This window comes from Vanacampus margaritifer, chromosome 4 (assembly GCF_051991255.1).
Source record: "Vanacampus margaritifer isolate UIUO_Vmar chromosome 4, RoL_Vmar_1.0, whole genome shotgun sequence".
NCBI classification, from domain to species: domain Eukaryota; kingdom Metazoa; phylum Chordata; class Actinopteri; order Syngnathiformes; family Syngnathidae; genus Vanacampus; species Vanacampus margaritifer.
The window spans coordinates 30103487-30120912 of NC_135435.1; the positions used below are offsets into that span (position 1 = coordinate 30103487).

The following is a 17426-nucleotide window of genomic DNA, read 5'->3' on the forward strand; positions in this document are numbered from 1 at the left end:
TTACTTTGCTGTGATCTTTGACAAAAGGCAGGTCAGCTTACCAAATAATGCAACTCATGACAGCAACAAGTATTCTTCACAAAGCACTTCCATTCCACAGTTGACCGGAATCGGTCTGCCTTAACTCGTTTTTGCTTGGAAAAACTAAAATGACACCCACAAGAGCGCAAATACTGTCTGACAAGAGCGTTAAGTCCAAGTTTAGGATTTTTTTTTTTTCTGACAAAAAGATTTTTTAAAAATGATGATGCATTCGATGAAGGTGGGAAATCGGAATACTCGAACTTCATACTAGGAAGCATGCAGAGGAACGCCCCTTTGAACTCAGGGGGTGGGGGTGATGAACCCCGACTTCACCGACCGGTTTAAATCTGACATCACTCGATGGCGGAACCCATGAGATCGTGACTGGCAAAACATAATCTACACGATTATAACACATTTTCTTTAATATAACATAAAAAAATATAAAAAAATCAACTTTACATAACACGTGATTTGGACTAACTATTTTCAAGTCCAGAACTACTAAATAATAGGGCTGGGTTTAAAAAATAAATAAATAAATCGAATAATCGGTATTGGATTTGATTTTCCTTTACGCGCATGATCTCGATTCATAAAACCATTAATTGATTATTTTAATCTTTTTCCCATGAATTCATAAGAAAATAGATTTTTTTAAAGGCAGAATTGTTTGGTATCTTATTGTTTTCTTGAAATTTACTGTTGACATGAATTTAAAAGTATTTTCTTTCAATTTATAACTTCAATGATTGAATTTGAATGTTTTTTAAATTTTCATCTCATCCTTGCTGATGTCAATGTTTGTGTAACACTGAAGCGGTTATAACACGTGTTACTTTCATTAATAAACTAAATCATTTAATTTGGATTTTAATGTTTGTAGAGTTTTTATCATGTCCTTAATATTTAAGAAGACCTAATGTTCCATAATTCAGTAATATCAAAATCGCAAAACAATTTAAATCGAATCGAACTGCACTCTTGTGAATCGAAATTGAATCGATTGAGGAAATTTGAATCGATACCCAGCCCTAGAAAATAAGTGCTAATGCTCAGAGCATTAAATATGACATCAAGCGAGGGGGGGAAAAAAATTAAATATGCAACATGTTCAAATTTAAAGCATGTTAATGCAACACAAACAAAAGGAAATAATGTAAATGTCCATCTTGCAATGCTAACAAAAGTGCCGGTAAGAATGGTGACATCACCCGTATGTGTCCATTATGAAATTTAGGGTGAAATCCAAAAGTAAAAATACAGACATTTTCCCGGCTAACAACGGAAATTTGGGATTAATTATCATGACAACAATAGACGTCAAAATAATCATGATTGATTTTGGTCATAATCGAGCAGCCTTACGTCACACGCATTTATTCATTTTACCTACTATATGAAAAACGTGTTATATGAGTGAACCACAAGCGATACTTTCTTCTTTGTGTATTTTCAACAAATCGATGTGTGTTATCTACATGTACGCACCACACTGCCCCCTTTGGAGGCAAAGGCACTCAAAACAGAAGTAGCACACACACACACACACACACACACACACACACACACACACACACACACACACACACACACACACACACACACACACACACACACACACACACACACACACACACACACACACACACACACCCCGGGAAAATAGAATGTGATTATCCAGTGTGTAGAAAAACAGAACACAACTCAACTCAACTTTATTTATAGGGCACTTAAAAAAATAAATAAATAAATAAAACAGCCAGTGCTGTACAAATTGAAGATGGGCCATAAAATATGTTAAAAATAAATGTTGTACTAGAGTGAAACTTAGAATAACATTCTATTGAAATAGAACACATTTCCTTAGTTAGCATTTTGTCATATAAGCCGGCAGCCAGCAAAAAATAAAAATGAAATAAACGGTTTCAGTTGAAAATAACCTTGCGTAAGCATCCAGAGTCACTTTTGTGTTTGTGCATCATAAACACGCCGCACTGAAAATATAACCTTCTTCTTGGCGGAGGAACTTACTACGACTACTACAGCTGTTGCTGCTGCATTCCATCGGCTGCGTCATCAAACGCTAAATTTGGAATCGGGCCGAGGGGGAAGCACCGCTCGGGAGACGTTTGCCGTTAAATATAGAGTGTAATAAAATCCAGACATGTGATACAAGCCAAGACGCCGCCGTCTTAACTCGCCGTGTCCCGCTACTGCGCTACGCCGCGTGGAGCTCGGCCGCCGTCCAACTGAGCCATCCCACGTTCGGCGACGTTGCGCTGACTGCTGAGGCAATATTTATCTTGAAGGGAAAGTGCACTTGGCACTCGGCCCAAATTCTGCCGAGGAGTCGGAGGAGGAGGAGGGCTGCGGGGAGGCGGCGGGAGCGCTCCGAGCTCGCCTTGCTACTGTGTGCGCCGCTTACAACATTCCCACCCAAAATCCTCACCTTGACCCGGCAGCCACCCACAGCCTCGCCGCCCGCCGACTTGACGACCAGGACCCGAGCCAAACCAGAGGCTCGCAAACTCACACACACACACACACCAAGGCGGGCGGAGTGCTCACGTTGCGCACACGCCTGGCCCGGTGCCAGGACGCACTTAAGTGGATTTTTTCTTTCTTTTTTTTTTTGGGCCCACAAAAGCCAATTGTGGGTCAAAGCTACACGCACATGTTGGAAGCGTCTGCAAGCATGACGGCAACAAAATAGTGGCGGAGTTTTCATTGCATGTTGTAAATACAAAAACAAAAGTTGAGGGGGGGAAAAAAAATCCTAGAATTGCAACCACGCCCTAATTCAAGGCACATTACGATGACCAAAACGCACAAAATTCTAAATATTATCCCGTATGCAAATATTAAAATATTGAGCTGACAATCATTAAGGTCAACAAAAAAAAATAAATCTTGGTAGCTATTAAAGCATATTGTAAGGAGCAAAAAATAACATTTGCATATTGACATTAACAAACGTCCACTCAGAAATCAAACAAAGGAAAATATCAGGAATAATCAGCCACAAAAACAACATCAAAACAAATCCCATAATCAATATCCTCAACCACACCAACATTTAAGGCACATCAAAACACACATCACAAATAATATCAACATTTCCAACCAGAGATTTTGGGAAGGTTACCGCTCAAAACAATGGGGGGGGGGGGGTCACGGCAACTGTGACAACATTTAAGGTAAAGTGAAAAAAGTGAAAAAAATCTTAATGGCCATCTCAAACGTTTGCAAAAGTTTGATCCAGAGATTTAACGCCACAAAAAAATCATATTAACGAAATCTAAGGAATGTAATGCAACCAAAACAAAACAAAAATCATCATGAACTGTTGAGTAAAACAACACATTGACTTACTGCTACCACAAACATTAAATAAAATTCCTGAATGGCAACAAAAGCGCACAAATACTTACAGCAAGTGAACTCAGTCACCTTTTCTGCACGCACACTTTTTTAATGCTGCATTAACATGACCAACAACGACGACAAAAGAAAAGTGCCTACATGTTAAAAGTGAGGTCATACTCGTCACGCCGCCCTTCGTTTCATCTTTACCGCGCGACTTGCACAACCAGTACAGCCATATAAAACCCTTGTTTGGTCTACAACATTCCTCGGGGTGGAAGATCTTTTGACATCTTGATTTTGTACGTTTGCGCGCCTCCCAGGGTGAGCTTGTGAGATTAGCCTGTGGCTAACAGTAGGGGGTTGAACTGAGAACTTAAACCAAACACCCGCTTAGGGCTGTCACTATCGAATCTTTTTAAAAGCGATTATGCCATCGATTATTACGTCGAATAATCGACCCCCACAAGTTTTTTTTTATTTTTTTAAATCCACTTAGGTTAACTGTGAATTGAATTGAGTGGATATAACTACGAGGGGTGTGCCAAAAAAATCGATTCTCATTTAGTACGATTCAGAATGAAATGTCCCAAAATTGATTTTATTTAAATTATTTTATACCGTCTTGCCTTTGGAGCGCTGCTCATGTTGTACCCGGTTTCGCCACTGAGGGGCAGTATGGTTCCATGCGGTCTAATACACTGTTAAGTTGTAGCCACATTAGAGAGTAGAAGGAAAAAGTCACAATCAAGTTATTCCAATAAAAGTTTTTTTTCAGCGTGGAGCCGTTCTTTTGAGCGATAAAAGTCCCGCGAGTAGCGCGCTAATTAGCATTAGCGAGTCAGACTGGAGTAGATCATTACAATTCCTTGCACATCTATAGATTGGAGCAAAAATCATTGTCAATCAAATCATTTTGAATCAAAAATCATTCTTAATCGAAAATCAATTCTGAATCCAATCGCAGACCCAAAAATCTTAATCGAATCGTGAGACATTCAAAGATTCACACCCCTAATAACTACTCTTTATTTGTTATCTTCTGTACATATGTATTATTAAAACACCAACAAAATGAACTTATGCTAAATGATTAGCATTAGCGCACTAGCGATTATTACCAGATGTCACGTTTTAGCCAGGACAGTCCTGGTTTTGAGCCTTGGGTCCCGCACCCTGGCGTATTTTGCCAACCTTATTGTTTTGTCCCGTTTTTTTTGCCATGTTGTGTATGTCAATCACACGCTTGTCATAGAAACTCATATGATAAACCCATTCAAATGGAATTTAACTGTTAAATTCCTTCCAAATTCACGGTCGTGATTCGCATCCGCATCTACTCGATAGTAGGCGATTGTATTGGTATTGACCAAGAATCATGGGAAATGTAGTCTTACTATCCACTCCCGCTCGACAGTCAGACAACACAAGCTGAGCTTTCAGGCGCTATATTTCCAATGTTACAATGCGTTACTGACGCGAGTTAAAAGGCACAGCCAGCGACCAATCACTGTCGGGACCCAGCAAAAAAACGTTGGATAATGTTGAGTGCATGCGCTGTTGAACTGTCAACCAAGGTAGCATTTAGCATTAGCGATGAGCACACATCGTTGGCCATCTTTTGCTAGTAGACTACAGTCCATTCGGAGCCAGAACCTCGTGTGACATGAACAGCTATCGGACTCAAAAAGGCCAGTCCTTAATTTAAAATAAATAAAATAACAGGAGGGGGAATGCTTTGCAATAATCTATATTCGTCAACAGTGTAGTAAAGTTGACCAATGGACTAGTCTTCAGAACTGAGAGACAGATGCGCTTAGCACTTGTCCGTGTATGTACTTGTCGGAATTCTGTTCTTTTTTTGTATTTTGTTCCCATGTGAATTCCACCATGACCATATAAACAAGCTACGTCCACAGCAAAGCAAGATTTTTGGGGCCGCACCTAAGATGATGGACACCCCTGACGTAAAGGGAGGAAACTGACCTGTCTGAAGTGGTCGTCGAAGCTCCAGTCGGCCTGGCCGTTAGGGGAGGCGGCCGGGTGAGCGCCGGCGGGGGACAGGTCCTCGTCGGGCTCCTGCTTGACCCTGATGGGCGGGGACGGCGCCCTCTGCGGGGCCGACGCCGCAAAACTGCCGTAAGGTCGGGCGGGCGGCATGCGGGCGGCGCTCTGCTGCAGCGCCAGCGTCTGCTTGCGGAGGAACTCGAGGCCGCCGGCGCCGCCGCTCTCCCCGTCCTCATCGCTGCGCTCATCACCATCCATCATCTCGTTGTCGTCGTCCTCGTCGGCCGAGTCGCGGCCCCGGTCCTCGTCGTCCTCTTTCTCAGAGTCAACACTGCTCTGATTGGTCACGCGAGGAGGCGGCGGCGGTGGCGGCAGCAGCGGCGGAGGTGGCAGCGCTCCGGCCAGGCTCTTGCCCATGAAGTTGGCTCCCGACGCCCGGGCCGCCGCCAGGATGGCCTGCTGGGCGGCCACCTGTTGGGCATACATGATGTGGGCCTCGCGCAGCTTCCTCTCCTTGCGCTCCATCTCCAGCCGGGCTTGCTGCTGGCGCTGAAGTTGCTCCATCACCGCCTCCAGCTTCATCCCCCCTGTGGAGGTGCTCTGAGGAAAGGCTACACCAGGCTCCTGAGACATGCTGGGCTGCGGGCAAGGGAGCATACCATCAAATATCTTGTTATTAATGAAGGGAATTTGATGTGTGCAGCACCATTCGTGAAGGAGGCAAATCCGCAGAGCTTTACAGAGGCAAATGAAATGAAATTATGAAAATCTAAATCACAACATATAAGTAGGATGAAATGAAAATGTCAAATGACAAATCAAAGACAATAGAGCTAAAATCAATGGAAGGATACAAGTAAGATGGATTCATGGAGTGAGAGAAAATTAACCACCGCCCTGAAAACCAGAATTATTGTTGAATTATTTCAATATCAATTACATGAGCCACTCAATCACTGTTGTACAAGTTTCATGTAGAGGAACTGTGCCCATGAGGCAAAGAGTAGAATACTGTATTCAAAGTTTTGCAAACATACAGTTCACAACGAGCAGCTGTTTTTTTTTTTCACACGTACAAACAAAAATGAGCACATGTCGTGGCGAAACTAGACGGAGAGATATGAACAGCGAAACAGATTGACACACAGATAGGAAGATGGACAAATAATAGATTGATAGACGAGATGGATGGAGACTGACAGATACAGCAGATCGATACAATGCCCGACAAACCCGACATCCTGCTTCAAAAGTTATGGTTCAACCACCTTAACTAACATTCCTTAACTTGCAGCACAAGTCTGGTTAATGTCCATTTTATATTTGAGACCGTTCTCGCCAAAAATCCGAGACTAATGTTTTCATATTTCGACGTTAAGAGACAATTAAAGTCGTTTAGTTTAGTAAAAAGGAAACAAACCAAAAAAAACGCAAGCTAATATGATTAAACGATTCGTATGTAGCCAAAAGTGGTTGAACGAAAGCTGACGTAAAAATGACCTCTGGGTGAAAATGGACGAGCAAACTGTCAAATAAAAAATGTTTCGCCTTTCCACTCTTTAGCAAAAAACTCCATCATCCTCCGTGTGGGAATGCGGGTTTTTAAAATGCTTTTAGAAAAAAAACAAGACTACAAAAAAAAACATTTAAATGAGCTTTGTGGCGTTTTTTCCCGACTTTTCGCTTTTTTACCACACCGACCTCGCGCGCGCTAATTCAGCCGATCGTTCAAAATGAATCTAAACCGCGACTTTTTGTTGAGTTTTTCTTGTTTATTTGTAAGAGCAAAAAGGGGCGAAAAGGAGCCCGGCGAGACGAGCACTAGTACTCACCATTTGCGCCTTACTACTGCCGGAGTTGTCCACCATGCCTCCCGATTGCCTCGCTGCTGGCACTCGTTCAAACTCACTTGTAAACACACGCGCACGCCAGCACACGAGTACGCGCACGTCCGGGGCGGAAGAAGAGGAGGGAGCAATGTACGCAAAACTCACACCAGCAAAAAGGCGCTAAAAGCCTTTATTTCTCCCGATTCTTGCGCCTCTTTTCACCCAATATGAATGGGACAAAGCTTTACTTCGCACCCTTGCCGTCTTTTTTATTATCGTTATTTCCACAGCCTTTTTTTTTGTTTTTAAACTTGTTTTCAGAGATGAAAATCAGCATACCAAACCCGAGCCAACTCACTCGTCCCCGACCCCCCTTCTCTCTATCTGATGCCCCCTCGAAACACGGTGGCACAAGTCCCGTCGCTCGAAGGGTGTACTTTATTGCTCACTTACAGAAATTTGCTCTGGAATGTTGTGTCGGGTGAGGGAAGACGATTGTGGACGTTCGGTTCAAAGAGGCTGGGAATTTTTTAAAGACACAGGACTTCGCCTCTCTTTTTCAGCTAAGATGACAAATTATTGTTTAAGTAAAATATAACTATCCGACACTGAAGCTTTTATTTTTCAAGAAAATATATTAGCTTGTTAGTCAATTATCACCCGGCTGTGTAATAATCTCAACTACAGTATCCCAATTCCGATTGAATTATGAATGCACCATTCGCTGACAAGTAACAAAGCGATTGAGACGCACCGTAGCGCTATACTACCCCCTGGAGGGGAGTGGAAGCAATCACATGAGACAGAATGGATCTTTTATTTCATCATGTAAACAAATAAAACAGAGCAGTTGTATTACAAATACGCATTGTAAAATAACTACATTTGTCGACAAGTAGATTGTCCAGCAGTTGCATAGCATAAATTGACTTTTGCTACCAACCACTGATGTTAAACTGAGGTGTGCCAAAAGGAGGTACTGTTGTTTACGCATTTAAATGAAAGTTTTTGATCATTTTTGTTTCTGTACGGGGGGTTATTTTGGGGGAACGCTTTTGTGTGATGTCGCCTAGAAAATCTGGTCCCAAAAACTGGTTAGAACCCGTATTTTGAAAAACCAAACCCAGCCTTGGAATCCTACTTGAAAATCACATTTGTTTTGACTTTGTTGTTTCTATAAGATTACTAAGTGTCACGACATCATTTGTTCCTAACTGTCTAATATGTATATAATTGCAACAGTGGTATAATTTAAAAGATCATCACCGACGCCGTCCATCCATCAACTTTCTCAGATGACTGGGAGAGATGTGAGTAAAAAGTGGTCTCCTAAAAATGTAATCAAATTGTAAAGCAAGCGAATACCTACTTTTGGCACACCTTATATAATATCCGTTTTCTACACCGCTTGTCCTCAAAAACATAAAATATTTGTTCGCAGATCGCGTCAGAAAGTCATTTGAAGTTGGTTTACGATGCAATTTGCCATGCTTTATCGTATGAGTGCTTTGCGTCCAATGCTCCGAGATGAGTCAACTTAAACGTGCAGGTTGAAACCACTCATCATCAAGCAAAAATGCTTCCTATTGCGCAAATGTGCAGTACATAAATAGCAAAGTATTCGCCCTTTCTCTGATGCACAAACATTTCCAACAGTTGCAATCGTAGTTTTGTCAAACAGTGTAAACAAAAAGCCCAAAAAAAAACCTAAATGTTATAAACCAATTCTCGTCCTACTCCTGCTGTTCCCATCTCTTAAAGTTATAAATAAAAAATAAATACTATAGTGCCAACGCCGCACTATTGACGTTACATTGCTTCTCAACACACCAGAAAGAAACCCCTGCATGTATATTCATTTCCAAACTAAATACTTTTATAGTGTATCATTTTATATTTCTATTAAACTTTTTACTTTTACATGCTAGTGGCCATCCCATTGTTTTCGCTACTTCCATCATTGCTTACGGAGTTCACTTGTATGTTAAATTCTTAACAGAGGCTTACTACAAAGGTGTCTTTAGGGCCAAGCTGAAAAGAAAAAAAATAGGAACACTGTAAGGAAAAAAGTTGCAATGCTATAAAAAAAAATAATAATAATAATAATGCAACCATATGAGAATAAGGTTACAATGTTTGAAGAAGACGGAATTTTATGAGAATAAATGTGTTAATGTTAGCAGAAAAAGATTTCAGGAATAAAAAGTTCAGACTTACTCCTTGTTGGATTGAAATCATGACGTTATGAGAATAGAGTTGTAATGTAATGCTACATGAAAAAAGTTGTAAGGTTACAAGAATTAAATGCTCACGTACACGATTGAAGTTGTAAAGTTACGCCAATAAAGTTGTAACGTTACGAGAACAGTCGTTGTGTTGAAACAATGAAGTCCTAATCTTACAAAAATAAAGTTATAGTGTTAGAAAAATATACCAGTAGTTGTAATGTTACAAGGAAAATGTAATGTTTCCAGAATAAAAATGGAATGTTACGCAAATAAAGTCGGAATGCTACAAGAATAAAGTCCTTATATTATAATAAAAAAAAAAACATTTCTCAAAAGAATACATTTGTATTGCTGATTCATAAAAAGTTGTAATGTTACGGAAATTAAACTTACAATGTTACGAGGAATTACGTCGTAATCTTGTGACATTAAATTCCCAATGATGCATGAATAAAATTGTAAGATTACAAAAACAGTCGTAACGTTACAAGAACAAAAGTCGTGGCATTACCAGAATAAAGTTATGAGAACAAAGTTGTGATGTTTTAAAATGACGTTGTAATGTTACAAGAATAAAGTTGTGACGTTGCGAGGACAACGTCCTAACATTAAAAGAATTTAGAGTTGTAATATTAGCAGAATAAAGTTGTAATTTTGTTGTAAAACGAAGTCGTGTACGAATTTGTAATGCTCCATAAAGTCATGTCATAACAAAAAAGTTGCCATGTTAGTCCCCTCCCACAAAAACATTGTTGAACATTTTGAATATTTAACTGTTTGTTTTTTCTTTTTCCTAAAACAACACTTTATAGTCACAGCAAATGCCCCCCCCCCCTTTTTCAGTGTGGCCCTAAAACTCCCGAGTAGATGAGTGTGTTTCACTAACAGCATCAAAATAACGAAGCCCATTCATTATCTCATTCACTGCCATTGACGGCTATAGACGTCAAAAATTCATTTGAGCAATTTCTATTAGTTTAATTCTTTTTGTCCCAATTTTGCTAACAAAAGTATGAAAACCTAGATTTTTTTTGTACATTCAGAACAGATATAAAATTTGTGATTAATCGTTAGTTAACTAGTGAAGTCATGTGATTAATTAAAATAAAAAATTGTAATCGCCTGACGCCCCTAATTTAAAAAAAATATATTAAAAATGAGGGGCGTCAGACGATTAAAATTTATAATCAAAACTCACGATTAATCACAAATTTTATCTGTTATGTATGTTGAACAAAAAAATGTTTTCTAGGTTTTCATAAAAAACGGGGGGGAAAAGTTAAACTAATAGAAATAGTTCACATGAATTTTTGACGTCTATAGTCGTCAATGGCAATGAATGAGTTATTATACAAACCATCACTTTTCAGGAAACCCAAAAAAAAAAAAAAACAGCATCATTTCTGAGCTGTTAACATTGCATGGTCAAAGAGAGCAAACCATTTTCAACACTTTAGATTGCTGAAAATTTTTGAAAAGATAACATCGCCACATGGGAACTGACCAATAGTGTAAATTTGTGAACCAAAAAAAATGCATCACTCAACCGCATACATACACTTTATGTGTACTGATATCCTATTTTAATTCATAAAGCGTATAAATGTGTGAATAGGTGCCATATGAATGTAACAGCAGTCAGGTATTAATGTTGCAGATAAAACAAAGATGTCACACGTCCGCACCAGTCACTCCATTTGGAGTGCTAGCATAGTAAGACGTATACAAAAAAAAATAGAAAAATAGGTCAAGCTTTGGAGTCACAGTGGATAAGGCTTTTTTTTCTTTTTCTTTTTTTTTTTTTTGCTGTCCATCTGTGCGGCCTTGCGACTCTCGTCCCCAGAGCAAGAAACAGCCGCAGTGCTGGGACGGCAAAAAGGCAGCCGAGCGCCGACCTCCGACACTCGCTACGAACCTGCTTTGGCGCTTGGCCACGTTAAGAGCGGCAGCCGTTCACTGCGTGCAGCAGGACGGAGCCTCGATGCAGCAGCACACGGACGAACCCATGGCTTTGGGGGGGATCAGGTCCAAGTCCTCGTCGTCGGGAATCTCGTCCAGCCGGTAGCCGTCTTGAAGCAGCTGCCGACTCAAGTCCGGATGGATCTGGAAGGGACACAGCGAGGAGATCCTTTCCTTTAATCCCGGAACCCGCAATTTTGCATGGGAAATGTGAAAATCCGGAATTTGTGGGCTTCTGAAGAAGAAAAGGCAACGTCGTTGCCCAATGCTTTTCAATGGCCGTCAATTATGCGCCTATTTTCGCTATTGGCAGGCTGTGGCAATTCATCGAAATTCAATTACAATTTCAATTATTACACTCCACAATTACAAAATGAGCATAATCGTTAAAAAAATATATATCAATACTAATTTTAGAGTTGATACATTTGCACTTTTTTTTTTTTACATTTTAAAATAACTAATGTAATAAATTTTGCTTAATCCAAAAGGAACTTGAATAATTATAGTGTGTCAAAGAATTTTTTTGTCTGACTATTTTTAGTTTTTTTACGTTTAAACATTTTTATTTGTACCAAAAAAATAAATGATCGTCCTTACTACACAGTGCAACTCCAACTTCAAGTTTTTGCCAACATAAATAAATAAATATATATTATTATAAATATATATTATCATAAGTTCTGTTTGGTCCAAAAATAATTTACATAATTATAGTGTTTAATTTTTTTTAATTGGTCTTAACATTTTTAAATGCTTAAACATTTTCTTGTTTAATTTGTGCCAAAAAATAAATAATGGTGAATTCAATTATTGGCAAAATAATCATGCTGATTATTTTTTCCACAATCGAGCAGCCCTAAATCCAGCCCAATCCTATATTCCCGTGAGTAGCGGGTGCCGACTGTATTCTAAAAAAACAAGACCAAAGGCATGAGACTAAAGCGGCCATATTTGTAGCTGCCCGTAAGAAAAGCTGAAAAGGGAAGAATGTTTGTGTGTGGGAGTGAGTGACTCACCTCGGCTGAAGAGTAGCCTGAGGAGCATTGCTCAAAATCAATCTCTTCATCACTACAACGACATGTACAACCAGTTGTGTTATCTTCCTCGTTTAAATTTTTTCTGTGTGTGTGTGTGTGTTATGCGAACAAACAGACCGAAGCGCATTTGTGTGTTCTTTACCTGTCTGAATCCAGTGCAATCAACGTTTCCTCTGCATGTTGACTCAAGGCAGCGTAGCCCTTGTTATACTTGACTTTTCTATTAAATAGTAAAGACGAGGAGATAACGTTCTCTGCTATGTGACATTCAAAGACACGGCACCAAGTCTTGTTGTTACCTTTTGGCTCCTTGTCTGGGCTGATGCGTGACGGGAGGTCCCGGTGAGAGAGCCTTCTTCTTCAGAGCTTTCCTGGCTAGCTCCCTGTGTTTTTCTACGGCGTTAGCAGGAGTTAGCATACAACTACTTTCTTTCATTATTAATATATTTACATTTATTATAAATATTTACATTTAATGTGTTTATAAATTATTTTAGTAAGATTTTTTTTTTACTATTACATTCATCGTGGTAACATATCTTCTGGCGTAAATAGTTGGAAAATAGTCACACACACACACCAAAAAAATATATAAATATATATATATATATTAAGGGGGTGGGTGTTGCAATCTGCACCCTTATTGTGTTCACCACAACACAATCACTTCTTGCTAACAGATGTGTCACCCCTTTCCAAAGCATTTCACAGATTTTCACTGTGTGAATGGAACCACTTGTTTCCTCACTGACTTCATATGCTTTTTTTTTTTTTTTAATACAATGAATGGAGACATTGCTTACACGCGTCATCTGCGCTTAAAGGCTCTTGTGGACAGTAACTGCTACTCACGTAGTTTGAGGTGGATGGCTGGCACCCTGGACATGATGTACGGTCCTCTCTTCTCTGTCGGCCTGATGCCTCCATCGCCGTTTTTGGGTCTTGCGCCGCTACCGGGTGCCTTGAGAGGCAAAATGGAGGGACGTCATTCACATGCATTTCCTTACAGTTATTTTTCATCCTTTTTTTTTTCTTTTTTTTTTTTTTACAGCGTCTGTCTTCAGTTTGGTCCTAAGTCAGGTGGGGCCTACCCAAGTTGACTTAAGGCGAGAGGAACGGATAAGCAGTCAATCTTAGGGCACAACAACAAGCATTCACACTCATATTCACACCTATGCACAATTTAGAGTCGAGGTGGACAAAGTAAGAATGCTCATTTGTCTATACTGGCCTGTGATTGGTTGGAAACCAGTTGAGGGAAGTAAATCTGCTCGGGTCAGCCCAATAATTGCCTAGCACTCTCTAAGGTTGAGTAAATTAACTCAGGTAGTGCAATTTTATGTAAGATGAGATACTGTGTCTATACCTGAGCTACCTAAATAATGTACATGTATAGTTTGATAACATAATAAAAACATACCCTGTCACTGGAATAGAATCCCTCCCAACATTCTCCAATTTACAGAGAAGACATTAATAACAAGTATGTGTAATGTATAAAAATCAAATCAGGTGGTTATACAGCCGACAAAAAGTAAGGCAGCTAGCCTTCTCTTGCTAGCTGTGTTTACAACTCATACGGCTGGAAAGAAGATTATTCTTCTTCTTTTTTAGCCTGAGTAGCCTTCGTTAGCCGCGAGAGGTTTACCGTCAAACTTCGAGGCGCTTCGAGCAAGTTGTCCTTCTCCGGCTCCTCGGAGATGTCGTTCATCATCGCGGCGGCGGTTGTCACAACGTAATCCACCGCAGCACGTCCATGACCAGGCAGAGTTTGTTGGCAACACCGACCGGCAGCAGACAGACGCTCAGGCTAGGTTGCTAATGCTAGGGTTTGGGTCCACTTCCGGGTGCGTTTCAAAACAATTACGATTGAGAAGGGTTTCGTGTTATTTCTTTAGTAAGTGGACTGCATGACATTAATTCGGATACATTTGAGTCAGGATAAATGGAAAATTATGACAATTCACCACTTGACAGTTTCCTTCCAAATAAAAGCGCACGTTTTTGACCAGTGTGCGTTTTAAAAACATTTCCGGTAAAAGCATTTCCGGTTTTTGCCACCCTCAAGCCCAGAATAAAAAACATAACAAAAAGATTTGATGAGATATGTTGGAAAAACAGGAGTCATAATAACTCCGGCTGGGCATCGTTTATCAAATCAATTTAAATGTGCCAAAACCAATTCAGTAATAAAAAAATACACAAATAGGAGGACATTTTACCCCATCATCTGAACATGTGGCATTTCACATCACATGTTTTTAGCAATAAAACATCCACAAATACAAATTTGCATGCAATTTCTGCATGTTGCAAAAGTGAAAGTTGACATGAAAGTTGTGTATAACACTGTAAAAAATGCACGCCAACATATATTTCCTCTCTCTAAAAAAAAAAAAAAAATCACACCAAGTTCTGACAGCATTCTTTTATTCAGTCCACCATTTTTTACATAATAGGACAGTATAAGATAAATCAACACTATAGACATTTTTGACAGGAGACAATTTAGGAGAGTTCAATTCTCCAAGCACCTAAGGGGGAAGAAAAAAAAAGAGAATGAAATAAATATTGAGTGATGATTCATTTCTAGATGATAAAATTGGATGTCTAACAAGAATTTGGTCACCTTCCCCTGTTAAATCTTGTCTATGCCGAGCTCCTCCGGCGTGGAGATGCCGAGTTCCGCCAGGGTGGGCTTCAGCTCTTGGATCAAGTATGGATAGATTTCTTTGTGAGGGCCCGCTTTGTCCTGCAAAAAAAAAGAGAAGAAAATAAATCAAACACACAACTAATTTTAGTTCCTATAAGATCATGGTTTCAAGTGCATCGCTTGACTATCACATTATTTATAATCAGGTCTTTCAGGAAGTGAAAAACTGTTTATATTCATGACTAAACAGATTTAATTGAGATAATTGCGACTAATAAGAGCTCATGTTAATCACCGTATTTTTGCAAATGCAGTAATATAATGAAATGACAAAATAGCACTTTGAAAGCATGTTTAAATAACTCATGCATGTATATTGTCTTTTCATGTATTTTAATTAGATAATACGAAATTTCAGATATAAGCAAATAATACTGCTCTTGTCATTGCATGCCTTTATTTTCTTCAGCAATCAACATTTGCACAATTTAGGCACTTAAAAGCAACATTTATTTATGCTGCAACCAGGATTCAACGCGGCGAAGTAGAAAGACGAGATGCGAGATACTTGACTAAAACTCACTTTGACAGCCTCCAGGATGCGGATGGCAGTGGCCAGGTCATCGAGCCTCCGGCACGCCCTGAGGGCCGAATCCAGGATCTTGGCCTCAGGTACCAGGTCGTACCCGATCAAAGTGTTTATGCCTTAAAAAAAAAAGCACACACATCTATTGCACACTTACTGGACATTCAGCCAGTCGACTTCACCATTCCATACTTCCGGCGTCAACTGTACATTCAATAATAACAACCTTTCTTCAGCTCCCACCCGTCGATGTCAGGCTTGCTGAAGTAGGTGACCCAGCGGGCGTCAAACTCCTCGTCCGTCTCCACTTGGGCATGTGAGTAACATCTGGAAGCTAACGGAGCTGGAAGGCATGACAAGTGGGTTTTATTTAGAGCTGCTTTACATGGACAGCTGTACCTTGTAGTTCTGATGTTTTGAAATTGTGTTTGCTTCCAGTAATAGCGTGCATCAACCTCCACACAACTATTAGAAATAGAGTCAATGTTTTTTTTTCCTTGACAGGAATTGTGTTAAGTGCATCCTCTCAGGACGTATAAATATGCAGTATTTGGGAATGCTCAGTGCTATTGATTTCTACCAGGCTTTATTTTTTGTCAAACAAAAAACAATGTGGGGGGTAAAAATGATTACGCTCAAGTTATGTTATTCATTTTTGGGGGGGGGGGGATTTTAGTTGCTTTTCTGGTAGTTGCTACATGGATTGAAACTTTAGCTCCAAACTGTTTGCAACCATGTTGGTAGTGGAAGAAGTGGTCATCAGATGGGATGCAATGGAAGCTGCCATCAATTATTTTTTTCTGTATGCTGGCAAATTGACTTGAATAAATAATACAGTCAATTAATTACTTGTCATCTTAGAGATTTGACATAAATAAATCAGTAACCTGTAATATGGCACAAACAATGACTACATATACCATATAACAAAACTTTTTACATCACATGTAGATATATATATATATATATTTTTTTTTTATACATTTTTTTTCTATTCCCCCTCCTGCGTATTATCCGCGGTTAATGACTCTCTTGAACTCACCAAACGGGTCAACAACAAGGTCGTGACATTTGAATTAAACATGAAATTTCGCGCTTCTTTTTTAAATTAAAATGTTTTGAAAACAACCATTACTGGTAATATTTATTGTAAGCGTAATGCTTCATGAATTGTAAGATATATTTCAATGTGACCCTTTGCTAGCGTTCCGTTCACGTACATTTGCTAAGCGAGCTAGCCGCCCGCACACCGGCTATTTCCTGACATCTTTTAGTTTTCTCCACAGTAATCGTTAATTGTTTAACATTGCATGTGTGAAGCGAACCCTCCTACCTGTGTGCCCGGGTCGGAACCGGGTCGCCAAGGTCCGGGCGCCCGTGGCCGAGAGCCAGAAGACGGCACGGAACATAGTGGTGAGGCGGATGCTAACTGCTAAATGTGAATGTGTTGGCAGCGATGCGAAAGGACTCTGGACGCCGGAAGAGCACGAAGTGGCGTCACGTGACTGCCGGAAATAGCCGAAGATGGGCTTACTGCTGGTCCATTGAAGCCTAATTGTGATTTATACCACCAGGGGGCGCGCTTGATGTAAAAACAAGTTGAAATGAGACTTTTAGTTTAAACACTGTTAGTACAAATTAACCCAAATTGAAAACCCTAAACATGTCGAGTAACTCTGTTTAGAAAAACTAATCATGTCTTAAACCCCCACTTTAAACTGTGGTTTGAAGCTG

The 17426-nt window shown here is 39.9% G+C and overlaps 3 protein-coding genes across 4 annotated transcripts in view; all 3 read right to left on the bottom strand.

The window, feature by feature from the left end:
• The window catches only part of LOC144050747 (AT-rich interactive domain-containing protein 3B-like), a 79884-nt gene extending 72291 nt beyond the window's left edge, over positions 1-7593 (bottom strand). The window contains exons 1-3 of one of the 2 annotated variants that reach the window (XM_077564317.1): positions 7230-7593; positions 6104-6294; positions 5377-6036 (exon numbers count right to left, since the gene is read on the bottom strand). In XM_077564317.1, coding sequence (XP_077420443.1) covers positions 5377-6036; positions 6104-6106 — 663 coding nt within the window. In that variant the 5' untranslated portion in view covers positions 6107-6294; positions 7230-7593. The remainder of the gene's footprint in view (positions 1-5376; positions 6037-6103; positions 6295-7229) is intronic. The other variant, XM_077564316.1, reaches the window with a different exon arrangement.
• Positions 7594-8029: 436 nt separating this feature from the next.
• fam219b (family with sequence similarity 219 member B) lies at positions 8030-14464 on the bottom strand. Its single transcript, XM_077564688.1, has 6 exons — positions 14102-14464; positions 13306-13414; positions 12753-12846; positions 12596-12673; positions 12433-12484; positions 8030-11557 (listed from the first exon to the last, which is right to left on the bottom strand). Exons 1-6 carry the CDS (start codon positions 14165-14167, stop codon positions 11408-11410), a joined length of 549 nt encoding a protein of 182 aa, XP_077420814.1. The 5' UTR covers positions 14168-14464; the 3' UTR covers positions 8030-11407.
• A 402-nt stretch (positions 14465-14866) lies between these two features.
• On the bottom strand, positions 14867-17194 carry LOC144050522 (cytochrome c oxidase subunit 5A, mitochondrial-like). The gene is made up of 5 exons (XM_077563864.1): positions 17026-17194; positions 15919-16035; positions 15690-15811; positions 15083-15205; positions 14867-14987 (listed from the first exon to the last, which is right to left on the bottom strand). Exons 1-4 carry the CDS (start codon positions 17099-17101, stop codon positions 15092-15094), a joined length of 429 nt encoding a protein of 142 aa, XP_077419990.1. The 5' UTR covers positions 17102-17194; the 3' UTR covers positions 14867-14987; positions 15083-15091.
• Positions 17195-17426: the final 232 nt, after the last annotated feature.